Genomic DNA, 16,586 nt, shown 5'->3' with positions numbered 1-16,586 from the left:
CAAGCTCTATTTGGCCACCTGATCAGTCCATTGATATTTTCCTGCACTCTGCAGTTCTCTTCCTTAACCATGTGGTCAATTTTTGTTTCGTCTACAAACTTCTTACTCAGTCTCCTTAAATTTAGGTTGGAAGTACTTGATATATTCCATGCACTTTCCATCCTCCTGCAGGATTTCTGCAGCATTCTGTACCTGATATCTACCAAAGCTTTTTTTTTTGTCTTGTCCTACTCAGAATGCATCCTGATGAATCGAGGGAAGTTTTGAATTTTTAAGTCCCATCCGGGCTCATGATGAGAATGTTTATTTTTCTGAACCATCTCTATTCCCACCTTGAAATTTGCGTTTTTCTCTCCCAGCATATTTTTACCAAATCATGTCTTGTTCACAGCATTTTGGAAGGAAAGGACAGATACTGTCATTTCTTCCAAACTCTAGTTTTTCTTTGGTTTTGTCATTGTCATCTGATTTTCAACTTAAATTTCACTCGCATCTTCCATTATTTCTTTCTGCCATGAAAATCAGTTCAGTTTTTGAGTCACTTGTCAAGAATTAAATTCTCTAAATCATTCTAATTGCTCACTTGTGAACCACATTCATCGCATGACTGCCCTTCTAGTGTGAATGACAGTCATTTTGAAACATGTTGTTTCACTGCATGTTAGATGTGTGTACCAGTTAAAACCCACTTTCCCATTCAGTGATTTCCAGGTATTTATGATATCAAGGGATATGAGGATAGTATGGGAACTTTGAGGTAGAAGATCAGCCATGATCTGGTTGAATAGTGGTGCAGGCTTAATGGTCTGAATGATTTACTTTTGCTCCAATTTCCTGTGTTTCTACATCTCAGCTCCAGCACATTTCTGTAGATGTTCCTCAGGGTAGTGTCCTAGGCCCAACCAACTTCAGTTGGTTCATAATGACCTTCCCTCCATAAGGTCAGAAGCAGGGGTGATTGCTGTTGTTTGCACATTGTTCAGGATAATATCTAGGTTTGGACTGAAAAGTGGCAAATAACATTTGTGCCCCACAGATGCCAGTCAATAACAGAAACTAAATTGGATCAGACATATTCATACTGTGGTTACAGAGCACAAAAGAAGCTAGGAATCCTGTGGCAAGTAATTCACCTCTTGACCTTCCAAAACCTGTCCATCATCTTAAAGATGCATGTCAGGAGTGTGATGGAATACTCTCCACTTTTTGTTTGAAAAGGGAATGAAGGATAAAGGAGTAGAGGCAATAGAATGACGGAGTAGACTTGAGATACCAAAAGGCTTACACGTTCTTCTAGTTCTCACGTTTCTAACTGTCCATTCTAAATATGCAACTAAAAGGGCACCAACTGTACATGTTCTAACTGGGAGACCAAGGCTTAACAAAACTGAAGGTGGCTCCAATTAGGTCTTCATAGCACTAGTCCACAATGCTGCTGAATTATACGACTACGAAGTCTTGATCAGAACCCATTTGGAGAACTGCATGCAGTACTGAATAATAAAATTACAAGGTAGATATATTGGGCATTGGCTACTTGTAGAATACATTCTCTAACATAGTACAACACCTTAAAGGATTGAAGGTAAGACATGTTGGATAAGTTTGATTTGTATTTCCATGTATGAGAGTTGACATTTTTGAGAATTGGCAATTCTAATATGACTGGCACTAGTGACTTGCAAATAGTTCCTGATCCTTCCTATCTCACCTGTAAGATGAGATTTTGCTTCATACTGTTGTTCAAACCAAACATATTGTTAATTTTTCATTAGGAACAAATTATTACAGATGCTAGAATCTGAACTGAAAACAAAAAAAATGCTGGAGACCACAGCAGGTCAGGCAGCATCCATGGATGCAAGCTAGCTAACATTTCAGGTCCAGATGACCTTTTATCAGAGTTGAAATGAAGTGTGCAGGGGGCAGCCTTTATGCAATAGTGGAGGGGGGAGAGTGTTGGTTGGAGTGTTGGGGAGAAAGGAGGCTGAATTCAGGGAATGGCCTGCTATCACTGCCTATAAGTCACATGGCCTCGTGGCTTCCAGGAATAGGTAATGCACTTCACATAGATAGTTTTGAAACATAAGAAAAGCAAATGGAATGAACACTATCCAGATTTCATTGTGAAGCAGGATCCTTTCATTTGAGGGCCAGGATGAGGACTACAAGGCTCCAACGTCCATTTGAACCTAATGATAACGGTTATGTAGATGGAAAGAAATGAAACGTGGGAGACAGGTGGCTGCAGTCAGGGATCTCCAGCAGTCAACTGATTGGGGGATGGGGATAGAAAGACAGAGAGGAAAGCCCAGGTCAACAGAGTTATAATGTTTCCGAGTAGAAATCTGTGAAGTTCTGCTACTTCTCATGGCTGAGGACCTTGGTGGTTTGTGGTTCCACCTTCCCAAGATTGAGCTTATGACAGGCTTGGCCTGAGGAAGAAGCTGTCATTTGTTCCGCACTCAGGTTTCCAATTAAAACGACAGATCAGCATCAGTAAAACTATAAAGGCAGAGAGGTAAGGCTAGAGTTTTTCTGTCAATTTGTAATTTTTTTTGGTGTGGTTTAAGGAACATTAAGAAATTCCACAAAGGGTGCAAGAGATCAATGAAAATAAAAAGAAGTTGGAGAAGTTATTAACTGGCTTATTAATGTTAAGAAAGAAACATTAACTGAAAACAAAAAATGCTGACAATCACAGACAGCATCCACGGAGAGAAAGCAAGTTAAAGTTTTGAGTCTAGATGACTCTTTATCAGAGCTGAAGTGAAGCATGGAGGGGGCAGCATTTATGCAGTAGTGTGGAGTGGGGGGAGGGGGGGATGTTGGAGTGCTGGGGGACAAAGGATGTTGATAGTTCAGATTAAGTACAAGATTGGAGAAACTAAACACAGACTGGGTGACCGCTTTGCAGAACACCTCTGGTATGTGCACAAGCATGACCTTGACCTTCCCGTAATTGATCATTTTAACAGTGTCTTGCTTACATGCCCACTTGTTTGTCCTTGACATGTTGCAATGCTGCAGCAAATCACTGCACAGACTGGAGGAGCAACATCTCATCTTCAAGCGAGGCAGTTTACAACCTTTGGGCTCAATATTGAGTTCAACGCTTTCAAACTGTGAACACATTCTTTCCCTTTCTTTTAGCTTTCCTTGTCACATTCTCTGTCACCCTCTCTCCCCTCCCCCACCCCGTGAGACTACCTGTTCTTTCCAGTCTGGCAGTTAGACACACCAATGTTTTGTCATTCTCACATTCCGATCACTTAATCTAAAGATCTGAAATCTTTAAAAACAGGGTAGGAAATGAATTCTCAATTATTAAATGTCTCTTTTATGTTAGACATAGGGACACTCTTTGAGACTTTGATGGGGGATATCATGACATGAAATTTTATAAAAATTAATTTGTGGTATGTGGGCATTTTTATTGCTTTTCCCTAGTTGCCTTTAAGAATGTGATGGTGGTGAGTTCCCTTCTTGAACTGCTGCAGTCCATGTGCTATACATGTGCCTCACAATGTTGTTAGAGAGCCAATTCCAGGATTTTGACCTAGTGACACTGAAGAAAAGGTGATATATTTCCAAGTCAGCATGGTGCGTGGCTTGCAGGTGGTGGGTGTTGCCATGTAACTGCTGCCCTTGTCCTTCTAGATGTAAGTGTTCATGTGTTTAGAAGAAGCTGTACAAGGATCTTGGTAAATAATAGGCCCTAACCAGTTTATTAGTTTCCAATTTTGGTGACTAAGACAGTGACAGTGAATGTTATCGAGTTGCATGCTAGGATAGCATTTAAATATCTCATAATAGAGTGATCTACTAAGTGTGCTTCCCTCAGTGGAAAGATCAATGGCAAAGAGTGAGGTCTTTTGGTGCATAGCTAAAATGTAGACATCAGAGTGGTACTTCATGCCGCGATGTTGGAATGGAAACTGCAGGTGAGTGAACCCACATCTCACTTCTGACATTCTGAGTTCTAAAGTACAATGTTCAAACCCACCGAATGAGTCAACAACATTGATTGATCAATTAACACACATTCATAATAACCATTAACTTGTCAGTAAAGGGCAACTTACATGCAACCTCCAAAATTAAGGGAGTTGCTGAAAATTATGAGAGGCAGCACAGGAACCTGCCGTGAACAATGCAAGTGAGATGTTCGCAAAACTCACAGGCTTCTTGGGCATGGCAGAAAGGCTGAGCGCCTGGAGCTTGTGCAACTTAAGACCCTAAAACATCAGACTAGAAATGGGCCATTCAGCCAATTGAGTGTGTTCCACAATTCAATGAGGTCATGGCTAACCTGAAAATCCAAAAATCCACTTTCCTGCTGTTTTTCCATAACCTTTGATTCTCTTATTGATTAAAAATCTGTCTATCTCAGCCTTGCATATACTTAACAATCCAACCTTAACAGCCTTCCGCAGTAAAGAATTACAGATTCACTACCCTTTGAAAGAGGAAATTCCACCTTATCTCTGTTTTAAATGAGCAACTCCTTAATCTGACATTATCTCCTCTAATTCTCGACTCTCTCACAGAGGGAAACAACATTTGCACGTACAGCCTGCCAATTCCCATAAGAATCTTCTATATTTCATTAAGGTAGCCTTTTATTCTTCTAATTTCAATGAGTACAGGTCTAATCTATTCAACTTCTCATAAAATAGATCCTCCATACCTGAGATCACTTTGCAGAACCCCAATGTTCCTCAACTTTGTTTTCTCAGGAACATATGTTCACTTTGACTTCTTTCTTTCTTTTTATATATTTAAAGAAGCTCTTGCTGTCAATCTTGATATTACTTGCAATTTTCCTCAAACTTATTTTCTGTCCCTTTATTATTTATTTGGTTGTCTTACGTTGATTTTAAAACGCTTTCATAAGATCACACTTAACCCTTCTATAGCAGACATCTGTAATCTTGACATTACTGTGTATACATTTACAACAATACTGAGACACTCTTTATTCAAACTGATCTTTATTCAAACTAATCAGATAGAAATATTAAATTTAACTAGTTTATTAAGTCAGCAAAGGCATCACACATCAATGATTGGCATCTTAAAAATTTGGCTAAACATTCACTTCGTTATATGTAGTAATGGAAATTTATGAATATAATTATTTGTGCAGGCTATCCACCTAAAATAGTAGTCATTTGCTATCAGTAAATATGGAACAAAAATGACAGCTCAGTTAAAGGATCATATTAACCAGGTTACCAGTTATTAAAAAGCAGTATGTAGACTCTGGTCACCTTCGGTTGAGCTTCCCAATAAATTATACACAAGTCCAGTCTAATTTTAAATTGTGTAACACAGACCATTTAGAAATTGATTTAGTAAATCAATCAAAAATTCAAAAATAAACACAAGAAAGTATATATATTATATAAAATCAAATCCATTGTTTCTAAAATGTCCTGCTTATCCTCAGCTAAAATTCAATGGACATTAACCTGTGCATGGAACATTAGAAAAGGTTCATCAAGAATATCTTGTGATTATAGCATTTTTTTTGTTTGGCTTGGGAAATTTATGCATTCAAAAAAACAAAACATGTTTAATGGTTTAAAATTCTGCAGAGTGAAAAAGGCAGGTTTGACATGTGGCAGTTCTAAGTTTCAATCTTAACTGTGTAAATCAAGCATACATGTCTACAGAGTCAACTGCATTTTATAATAGGAAAAGTGCAGACAAAAACTTATCACAGTTGCAGTTTAAATGTAAATAAGTAATAGGTGTCTTTTGATAGATTATACATTTAATAAGTAATTTCATTGTTTTATAAATTAACATTTATATTTGCATTTAACATTTTGCATCTACCAGATTTTTGTAAACAAGAGACTGGAACAATTGACCATTTTGTGCAAAATTATATGTATATTAATCAATTCATGATCAATTGTGAAGCATCTTAATTGCACATTAATAATTCCTTATGCTTGGTATGATGCACCTAGTGTGTGTCTTGTGCACATGTATTTGGATACAAAATCATCTTAATTTCCTTTTGCATATGATCAGTTATATGCATCAGTTCATAGACATTGCACACACAAAGAAATACAATACTGTATAATCCCGTTTTATATCTATTGATAATTTTTAAAGTCATGATTATAGGCAAATTTTGATCACTTTTAAGACTTGAATAAAATCATTTAGCATAAGAGAAATCTAAGGTCTAATGTAAAGTCCTGTCTTCAACAGATATCCAGCATGGAACATGTGGCTCAGATATGAACAGAAAGGGGAACAGTTCAGGAGGACGTTCGCTGATGACACAAAATTGGTTGGGAATCTGAGCTGTAATGAGGATGCAATGAGCTTCAAGATGATTGAGACGACTCGAGGGAGTGGACAAACACAGGGCAGATCCAGTACAATACCGCTAAATATACAGTTATACACTTCAGTATGGAAAATAGAAAAATAAATTGTGATATGAGAAGCGTGGATGTATAAGGGATCTCTGTGTCCTAGTACACCAGTCAATGGAATAGATATAAAAGTGCAGCAAGCAATTAGGATGGAAAATGGTAAATTGGTCTTCATTGCTAGAAGATTTTAGTTCAGAAGTGGGGATGTCTCGCTGTAGTTATATAGAGCCTCGGTGAAACCACAGCTAGAGTACTAAATACAGTTTTGGTCTCCCTAGTTAAGCAAGGAGGCACTTGCCATAGAGGGAGAGCAGTGGAGGCTGATACTGGGGTTAGCAGGACAGCCCTATGAGAAGAGAAAATGAGGTCTGCAGATGCTGGAGATCAGAGATGGAAATGTGTTGCTGGAGAAGCGCAGCAGGTCAGGCAGCATCTAGGGAAGGGCTGAAGAAGGGCTAATGCCCGAAACGTCGATTCTCCTGTTCCCTAGATGCTGCCTGACCTGCTGCGCTTCTCCAGCAACACATTTCCAGCCCTATGAGAAGCCTGTTTTCACTAGAGTTCAGAAGAATGAGAGGGAATCTGATTAAAACATGTAAAATACTAACGGGTCTGGAAAAATTAGATGCAGAGATGATGTTTTCCTAAGTTGTGCAGTGTAGAACCAATGACACAATCTCAGGATATGGACTAGATCATTTAGGACTGAGATGAAGAAAGATTTCTTCACTTGGATAGTAGTGAACCATTTAAATTCTTGACCATACAAGGCTGTGGAGGTCAAGTTATTGAACATATTCAGGAAAGAGATACATAAATGTTTAAATTTTAAAGGCATCAAGAGGTGTTAGGAGAAAGCAGAAATATGACAATGAGATCGAGGATCAGCCATCCTCATCTTGAATGTTCCAGCAGGGTCAATGTTGAATGGACTACTTCTGCTCTTAATTTCTATGAATGAAGACTTATCTGGACCTCTGCATGCTTTCTTCAGAAAAATTTCCTTTGTGGTCAATGTGTAATAAAATTGTAAAATTCTTATAAAAAACATAGATGCAGTTTTGCAATCTGGAAACATGGACAAAATTATCTTCCTAATTCTTCAATTTAGTAACTGTCATAAGTACATTAAATAGTGGATTGCTATGTATCTTGGTAAATATTTACAATCTCGAGACTGATCAGAACTTATTCTTCCCTGAGTTGTCTGAGCTAATTTGTGGAGATGTTTATGTTATAAAAATCATTCTCTGCACGTTGAATTAAGTTCAGAGGTAGGGAGCATTAATTAAATCTGATAATACCAAGGATCAACAGATTTCCAAAAGGTTTCCTCTCTTGAAATATATATTTAATTTTATAAGCTAATAATTGGATACCTCTCAAATCAGGCTATCATCCTGGTGCGGCACAAATTGCTTGTGCCAAATGGAAGTGGTAGCAGAATTATCAAAAATTGGCCTCATGTACCCGAGTCAAAATCTAAGCCAGTCAATTGTACTTATTCCCAAAAATAGAGAGTTCTGAGTCCCAGTCATGGCTTCAAGGTAGCTCACAAGTTTAGGGAAAAATGAGGAATAGCTTGTTTAGATATGAATCTAGTTGGTCAGCACAGTCAAGAGTGAGACAGGAAGTGAGATGAACAGGGCACTTATATGCCTCTTTAAAAATGGATGTAATACCAACAAATTTCTCAGCTATTGTTGATGTACTCGAAAATAGCTCTCCCATTGTATATTTTTCTGATTTGTAACACGAGCCACAGATTTCGCTGCGATGTCCCTGAGTAGTTGTCAAGTTGTGTTTCACACATAAAGCTCATGGTAATATATTTGTGACACTGGTGAGATGTTGCTCGATTTTTCTCAACCACCAGTTATTTTTCTTCTGTATATTGTCAAACCTCATGATCTTTATACTAGAAAAGGAGAAAGTTAAATAATATTAAATTTTAATTCTGTATTTGTACCTGGAATACAAAATTGCATTTACTTAGATTAAAAGTAAAACTCAAAATACATTGTAGCAAAATTTACTGTTGAAGTGAAACTAACAGGGTGTCCTTTAGTTAAACTTGTCTTTTTAAAATTTTCACAATAATTTATTATGTAAATTGCTAAGATCACAAGGCTATAACTTTGCAGCAATAGGAACTGGGTGAACAGATAAGCAACTGTGTGTCAACTTAATAATTTAAATTACAGGACTTTGAGATGCTCACTGCAAGGACTCGGATACAAAACTAAAATATATTTGTGACGTTCTTAGCCAAATCAGGTACAGAAAGAGAAATGCTAATGAGGAAGAAAATAAAGCTTGGATTGAAATGGAGACAAAAATGAGGGATAGAACAGTAAATTAAAATAGATTTAAACTTGCATGTATTAAAACGCCAACAGCAGTTAAAATTTAAAGGAATGAGACTCCATATTTGTAACAGTTGCTATTCAGTGCCAGAGAAATTCATTGTAAGTAATTAACAATGAGAATACCATGAAAATAATCTCTGACAGCTAAACCAGACTTTAATAAATTGTTGGATATTAAGTGAGATAAAACAGACACCGTACATCAATTCAGACCAGCTCTAACTTTCTTTTTACTCACAGTGCAAGTACAGGAACTGCACATTTCTCTGTGCAATTTAGGAGTGAGGCAGAAAGAGACAGATAATGAGATACATCTTGGACACTAACATCTAGATTTCTGTAATTAACTAAGCCCTGACATGACATTACTGTGGCATTTTCACAGTAATAGGTGAGTGTGATTAGTCCTATCTTTAACTTACAGGAAATTAAGGAAAACTAATTCTTCCTATGACAGTCACCTCGCAGAATAAAATCTGCTCTGGCATGCAAATAGTTGCTAATGATTTATGAAATGCCACTGCTCTCTCTCAGTCCGACAACACCATGAAGACAAAAGACATATTATAATTAGTTTGCTATGGCGAGAAAATTTCCTGTTCCTGGGATAACCATTTACTATCCAATCATCAAGAAAGTATTATTTTAGAAAATGTAAATAAAATGCTTATCTGACCAGGTAGAACAATATAAACTAAAGCTATAATTAAACACTAAACCTGTGTTCTTCATGGTGAATTTGAGGATATAACATTTTACAACAGCTCAGATTTTTCCAGAACAAAACATCCTTTAGCTCAAAAGACTAAGTAACTGAAAGAGTGGGCGGAGAAGAAGGCATCTTTAATCTTGTTGGAACCAATAGTCTCTGTTCTGAAGCAAGAATATTTTAAGGAATAAAAAGGAAACAGAAGCATATTGGAAATATGGCAAATTAAAGTTGAATCAATGATCAGAAAGATTATATAAAAAGAGTTAAGAAAATATTGTATTGAGTTAAAAAAGGAAAAAAAAAATTTCATATTTTAAAAATTTCTTCAAATAATTTATCACTTGTAGAAGTCCACTTCTACAGTTGGAGTTTTTCTCTTTCTGGATCAGAGAAGTTGTAGTTCTTTTATTTAGCCTGCTGGGACATACTATGACATATGTCTGGGCCAGATGGAACTTGAACCCAAACCTTTTGGCCCAGAAGTAGGCACACTACTACTGTGTCACAAAAACCTCTTGCAAGGTTGTATACTTGACAATGTAAGGACAATATCTCATTATTAAAAAGCATTTTGAGTATTAAGCCATGGTGATGCACGATGTAAAGGTATGACTCATGGTTCTCTAGAAACCCCTCACACCTTCGACACTTGCTGATTTTCTTTGAAATGATAAAATATAATGGCTGAAGCATGACACAAGGGCAGTGTGACCAAAGTGCAAATATTAAACTGGATACATTTTAATATATTTCTGAAAATTTGATTCTTGTCAGCAAATGCATAATGAAATTTATTTGTCTTACCATTTGGTGATACTTTCCAACTTTCTGTTGAGGTTTTATTTCAGTTCCTTTATATGCAATAAAATGGGTGAGTGTTGTAATCCTAGAATGAAGTTAACAAATTGTTACCACTTCCAGAACATTGCATTAACGCCTAGAATTTTGAGACAATGGTGTGTCTCTGCTGTGGTGAAAATGCTAAAAGATAGAGAGAAAACCAAGTCGCACTCCAGAAACTAGCATCCCTCATATTTTGTGGGGGATGGGGAGAGGGATTGGGATAGGCTACAATTCATAGGCTACAATGGTCTCTGAAAATGGCTAGCCATTTTAATGACAAGCTGGCTTCAATAAAATAGGATTTTGGAGTCTTGGAGTGTGGAATCCAGGGTGTGGCAAATAAACCAGGTAAACCAGGAATCAACCAGGTCTGTTGAACATGCATTCCTTTTGGATAGTTAGTGTACCCTTTTCATGTGGTAAGGCACATCTTGGGATCTGATCCCACGGTGCCTTTGTTGAGGGAGATGGACAGGTGATGGTGGGGGAGTTAGTTGCCTTTTAGTGGAAGTAGGGCAAAAGGCCCCCTTTGGGACTGTGAAATGTCGACATGCTGGTGTCTAAGAAGTTCCTGAACTCATTTTACTAACACATTCATAGAATGTGGGTATTATTGCTTGGGCCAACAACACAGTCCATCCCTCAATGTCCTGGCGAAGTTGGGGGTGATCTGCCTTCTTGAACTGCAGCAGTTACTGTAGTGTAACGACACCCACAGTGCTGTTTGGCAGTGAGTTCCAGGATTTTGACTGAGTGACATCGAAGGCTCAGTGGTATTGTTCCATGTCAGGATGATGTATGTTTTGGAAAAAGGATCTTGTAGATGATGGTGTTCCCATGTGCCTGATGTCCTTCTAGGTGGTAATGGTCACGTATTTAGAAGGTGCTGTCAAATGGGCCTTGGTAACTTATTGCACTCCATATTGTAGTTAGTACATAGTGCTGCGGTCATGCATTGGTGGTAAGAGGAATGAATACTGAAGACAGTATGTGGGGTGTTGATCAAACAGACTGCCTTTCCTGGGTGCTGTCAAGGTTCTTGAGTGTTTTTGGAATAGAACCGGTTCAGGAAAGTGGGAATACGTTCATCAAGCACCTGACTTATGCTCTGTCGAGAACGGAAACACTTTGAAAAGTAAGGAGGTGAGTTACTTTTCATTGAATTCCTAGTGTTTGACCCACTCTTATAGCCAGAGTATTTATAAGGGTGGTTAATGGTAACTCAAGGATGTTGATATTGATGGTTTTAGTGATGGTAATACCATTGAGTGGCAGGGGATGCGGTTTGATTCTCTCTTGGAGATGGTAATTGCCTGGCATTTGTTTGTCACTAATGTTATTTTCCATTTATCAGTTTAGTCCTAATTTGACTAAGACTTGCTCCATATGGACAAGAGGTGATTCAGTATTGGTAGAGGTGTGAATAGTATTGAACGTTGTGTAATCATCAGTGAACATGCCCACTTTTGACCATATGATGGAAAGATGGACATTGATGAAGCAGCTAAGGATGGTTCGGCTGAGGACACAACCTTGAGGAATGCTTATACTGATGCCCTGGGACTGAGTTAATTAACCTCCAACAACCACAACTATTGTCTTTTGTGCCAGGTATGTCAAGAGCTCCTCGGTGCCAGATTCAGTCAAATATAACCTTGCAGTCACTCTCCCCTCACCTCTGGAATTCTGCTTTTTTTGGCTATGTTTAGACCAAGTTGTGAGGAATTAATTGGCCCTAGTGCAACCAAACCTCGGTCTCAGTGAGCAGGTTATTGCACAGCAAATGCTACTTGATATCATTGTCAACACCCCATTGTACCACTTTGTGGATGACTGGGATGATGTTTGGGACTGCCAAATCTGTTAAAGTTGTCAAGGAACTGACAAAAAAAAGTGTGAATTGAAACAGAAACTGTGCTAGGTATTTTAACATTCCTGTCGACAAAAGCCATTATAGGATTTGTGCTCTTTGATTGAATTCCCAAACTATGATTTTCACGATAGGGTACCTATCTAGTTAGCATTTTGAAGGACAGCTCCAACTGATTATAGAAGTATTTGTTTATCTACGGGATACTTTCATAAGGGATTGAGTACTTGAATGAAACGTTTGTCTACCTAAGGGATTAGTTGAAAGAATTTCAATGTATTGAATAGTTTTTTTTGTTTTGATCAAAATGTATGTTTTTCAAAAGAAAATCATCTGTGAATATTTAGATTAGATTACTTACAGTGTGAAAACAGACCCTTCGGCCCAATAAGTCCACACTGACCTGCCGAAGCGCAACCCACCCATACCCACTCCCCTACATTTACCCCTTTACCTAACACTACGGGCAATTTAGCATGGCCAATTCACCTAACATGCACATTTTTGGACTGTGGGAGGAAACCAGAGCACACCCACGCAGGCACAGGGAGAATGTGCAAACTCCACACAGTCAGTCGCCTGAGGTGGGAATTGAACCTGGGTCTCTGGCGCTGTGAGGCAGCAGTGTTAACCTCTGTGCCACTGTGCTGCCCACTGTACCACCGTCTATTAACATGACTCCTGAGGTGTGCCCATGATGGATATTAGATGAATTGTTATGGAAGGCAGGGTGAGGGTACATGAGTTAGCATATGTTGGCACAAGGGCTATGATGAGTTATTGAGATGATTAGAGGTGTAGGCATAAGAGAGGCCATTGAGATGAGTGGTTGAGTATAGGGTAGTACATGGGATCAAACATGGCAAGTGTGGGCAGCTATTTTTAAAAGTTGGGGTTGCAGAGCCAGGATTGCTCCCAAACCCAAGCATCCAATCCAAGAATGTGACCCTGGACCTAATTATTTAGAAAACAAAATATATTTGAATTAATACCTGTGGTACAACATGGTGAGGAACTGAATTCCCAACAGCCCAGCAAACGATAGCAAGAACATAAAACTGAGTGGTTCGATGGTTAGAATTTCACTTTTTGAAAAAGTACCATTTGGAAGGATTTTGGGGATCTTGATGTGTATCTCTGAACCAATTGCTTGCAGAAAAAACGTTGAAACAATCCACAGAGTATTAATAATGAAGAAGAGAAAAGTGGCCTGCAAAGAATGTAAAGGTTTATTCATAATGACAACATTATAAATGCTACCCAAGTACAATATACATCTGCAGTATGATTCTTGTAGACTTGTACATGTAACAACAAAAATCAGCCTGATTAATGAGTGCAGCTGTACAATAGGAGTTCCTGATTTATTTTAATCACTGGAAAAAGAGGAATTGTACCTACTGGGTGTGCTAACCAACACTCAAAGTGATTCTCCAATTCTCTGTCTTACTAAGTGAAATTTGACTCTGCAAATAAACCAACACAAAATTTACCCTTTAGTCCATTATCATACACATTTTGCATTCTTTCAATGAGGAGGCATTTAGTACCAAGCAAGAGTAGAAATTACAGCTGGTCTGTTATGTTCAGAAAATTGAACAAATCAGGAGATAGGTTGGTAAACCATGTTAGAAGCATGAGGCTGACTAACTTTTTCAGTGCCTTATGCACCTCCATTGTTTTGTCCTCCAACAACCAAAAATAATGCAGCACTGTTTTCCCCTCTGGGCTTGAACAAGTGATCGAGTCAGAACAACCACTTGTAAGTTGTACTTACCTTGTTTCTGAGAGATTTCAGTTCCTTTGCTATCTCTGCCTGTTTTGCTTTATCTTCTTCAATTGGTTTAAGGTACAATTCAATGAGATCATTCCAGAATGGGATTTCTTCCTACATATAAGAAATATAAGAACAATAAGGTCAATAAAAATACTGGCCCAGCTCTTCTGAGGAGACACTACCATAGTTGCATACCTGCTCCACTTGAATGGTTATGCCTGTCCCTTTGTGGGGTACATGAAACATTTTTTGTTCCAGTCCTACTCCGGTCTCCACCTCAACTTTTTCTCCAGTACATCGATGACATCATCAGTGGTGCTTCCCTCTATCTTCTGGAATTGGAGAAATTTATCTATTTCGCTTCCAATTACCACCCCACTCTCACCTTCACTTGGTCCATCTCTGACTCCTCTGTTTCCATTCATGACATTTGTTTCCATTTTTGGTGATAGGCTGGCCTCCAACATCCATTACAAACGCAAACACTCCCATGATTACCTTGACTATATGTCCTCACACTCTGTGTCCTATAAAGACTCTATTCCTTTCTCCCGGTTTCTCCATCTCCATCGCATCTGTTCTGATGATAATTCTTTCTACAAAGGGGTCTCCAAAATGTCCACCTTCTTCCTCAACTGAGATTTCCCTCATGTTTAACAGGACCCTCAGTTGTGCCTGATTCATCTCCCGCACTTCGGCCCTCACCCCTTTGCTTCTAACCCCTGATCCTCACTTACCAATCTGCCAGCATCCACATCCAAATGATCTGAGCCACCATTTCCACAATCTCTAGCAGAATGCCATCCCTAGACACATATTGCCCTCCGCTCCCAGTTCAGCATTCCACAAGGACTATTCCCTCTGGGAACACCTTGGTCCAGTCTTTCTCCACACTCACCAGCTCTCAAAACACCATAGGACCTTCCCATGCAATCGCAGGAGGTGTAACACCTGCCCATTTTCTTCCTCCCTCCTCACTAGCCAAGGCCCATACACACCTCCATGTGAAGCAGCTAGGTGGGATGATAGTCAAAACTGTAAATATTTGATTGGTAAGGGATTTTTGTGGTAGTCGCAGATTCAGGGGATAGTCAGTTGGAGTGAGGAAGATAATCAGAAAATCAGGAGTAACCAGAGTGTCAAGCGGTTCTGGGAGTTTCAATAGGTATTTGTGGGTGGGTGATATCTGAACTGAAAGGAGTAGTCAGTGAGAGGGTGCTGTCAGATGGTAGTCAGGACGGTCAGGGAGGTAGTCAGAGGTTAGTATTGCTGATTGTGGGGTTGGTTTTGTGGTTCCCTAGGAGTTGGACTTGTTTTTTTTGTGTAGTATTTCCTGGGTGAGGATTCACATTACAACTCTTCAGTTCACAGAGGATTCTGAAGTGCATGGAAATTATCCATTGCAGGTTGAAATTTCCTAGTCCATTTTCACATAGGGCCATGCATCATGACTTTCCCCAGCATCTCTTTGCACATCTTTTGTTGTATGTCAAAACTCCGATGAGCTTTAGACTGCACAATTTGGGCAATTATGCATAAGAACCTCAACCTGAATTACAAATCTTCTCAAAACTCGCTTGGGAAATTATGTTCCAAATGTCTATATTACAGTACATTAGAGGTTAGTAACTGCATGAAACAGAATGGAGTTCATACGACTCACTGAGATGAATGTACAAGGAAATAATGACAAATGTCATTCAAAGCAACTCACTTCATCAAGTTCTTCTACAACAAGCATCATATGGAATGACTGCTCTTGCAAGTTGCTTATCCACTCTATACAAGGGAAACACAAGAAAGAGAAACAAAACACAGTTTTTTGAATGGTTATATTGGACAGAGAAACAGTTGTCAATATATGCACAACAAAGTCTTATAAACAAAACTGTAGCAAGTAGTGAAATAATCAGATCTTAATCGAAGGTGATTAAAAGCGATTACAGCAGCAAGGACTCCCTGTTTTATCTTGAATAGTCTCATAAGATCTTTCATATTAACTTGAAAGGGGCAATGGACTCTTTAGTTTAACGGTGCTACCCCAGAATATATAGCACACCCTCAATGCTGCAATGGAGTCAGACTGAATTGGGGTTCAAAAACCACAAATTGTTGACCCAGTGGAACCACCAAGCATATTTTACAGTTAATCCAGGTATCTTTTATTCTCCCAGTATCACTTTGCAGCCTAGAAATCTCTAAAATAACATAAGCGTTAGACTGATATATCAACAAATTGTGGCGAGAAATCAAAGTTAACATTTTGATTTGAGTGACCAGTTCTGAGGAAGGATCACTTGACTCAAAACGTTATCTCTGATTTCTCTCAACAGATACTGCCAGACCTGCTGTGCTTTTTCAACAATTTCTATTTTTGTGTTTGATTTTCAGCACCTGCAGTTCTTTCTGCTTTTATCAACAAATTAGGTGTTCTCTTAACCAGCATCATTGTGTGGCCTCACTTCTGATGTATTTTATCTGTAACTGCTCTTTAAAAACAGTTTGCATTTCCATTAGCTACCCACTAACACACATAAAGCTCCATCTGTATCTGCGGTTCTATCCCCTCTCCTTTAATTTTGTTTATTTTTTTCAATCGTACTAAAATGTCCAT

At 38.6% G+C, this 16,586-nt stretch overlaps 1 protein-coding gene across 1 annotated transcript in view; it reads right to left on the bottom strand.

Moving 5' to 3' along the window:
* Positions 1 to 4,983: 4,983 nt before the first annotated feature.
* Positions 4,984 to 16,586, bottom strand: part of LOC122553184 (chitin synthase chs-2-like) — a 55,630-nt gene continuing 44,027 nt past the window's right edge. Inside the window, exons 15-19 of the mRNA XM_087991441.1 lie at positions 15,687 to 15,751; positions 13,973 to 14,083; positions 13,188 to 13,405; positions 10,287 to 10,368; positions 4,984 to 8,319 (exon numbers count right to left, since the gene is read on the bottom strand). Coding sequence (XP_087847567.1) covers positions 8,299 to 8,319; positions 10,287 to 10,368; positions 13,188 to 13,405; positions 13,973 to 14,083; positions 15,687 to 15,751 — 497 coding nt within the window. The 3' untranslated portion in view covers positions 4,984 to 8,298. The remainder of the gene's footprint in view (positions 8,320 to 10,286; positions 10,369 to 13,187; positions 13,406 to 13,972; positions 14,084 to 15,686; positions 15,752 to 16,586) is intronic.

Source organism: Chiloscyllium plagiosum, unplaced genomic scaffold (assembly GCF_037043375.1).
Source record: "Chiloscyllium plagiosum isolate Xiang-an unplaced genomic scaffold, Cpla_swu_hap1 HiC_scaffold_10, whole genome shotgun sequence".
Classification (NCBI taxonomy): Eukaryota; Metazoa; Chordata; class Chondrichthyes; order Orectolobiformes; family Hemiscylliidae; genus Chiloscyllium; species Chiloscyllium plagiosum.
This window is presented reverse-complemented; position numbering and strand designations above follow the sequence as displayed.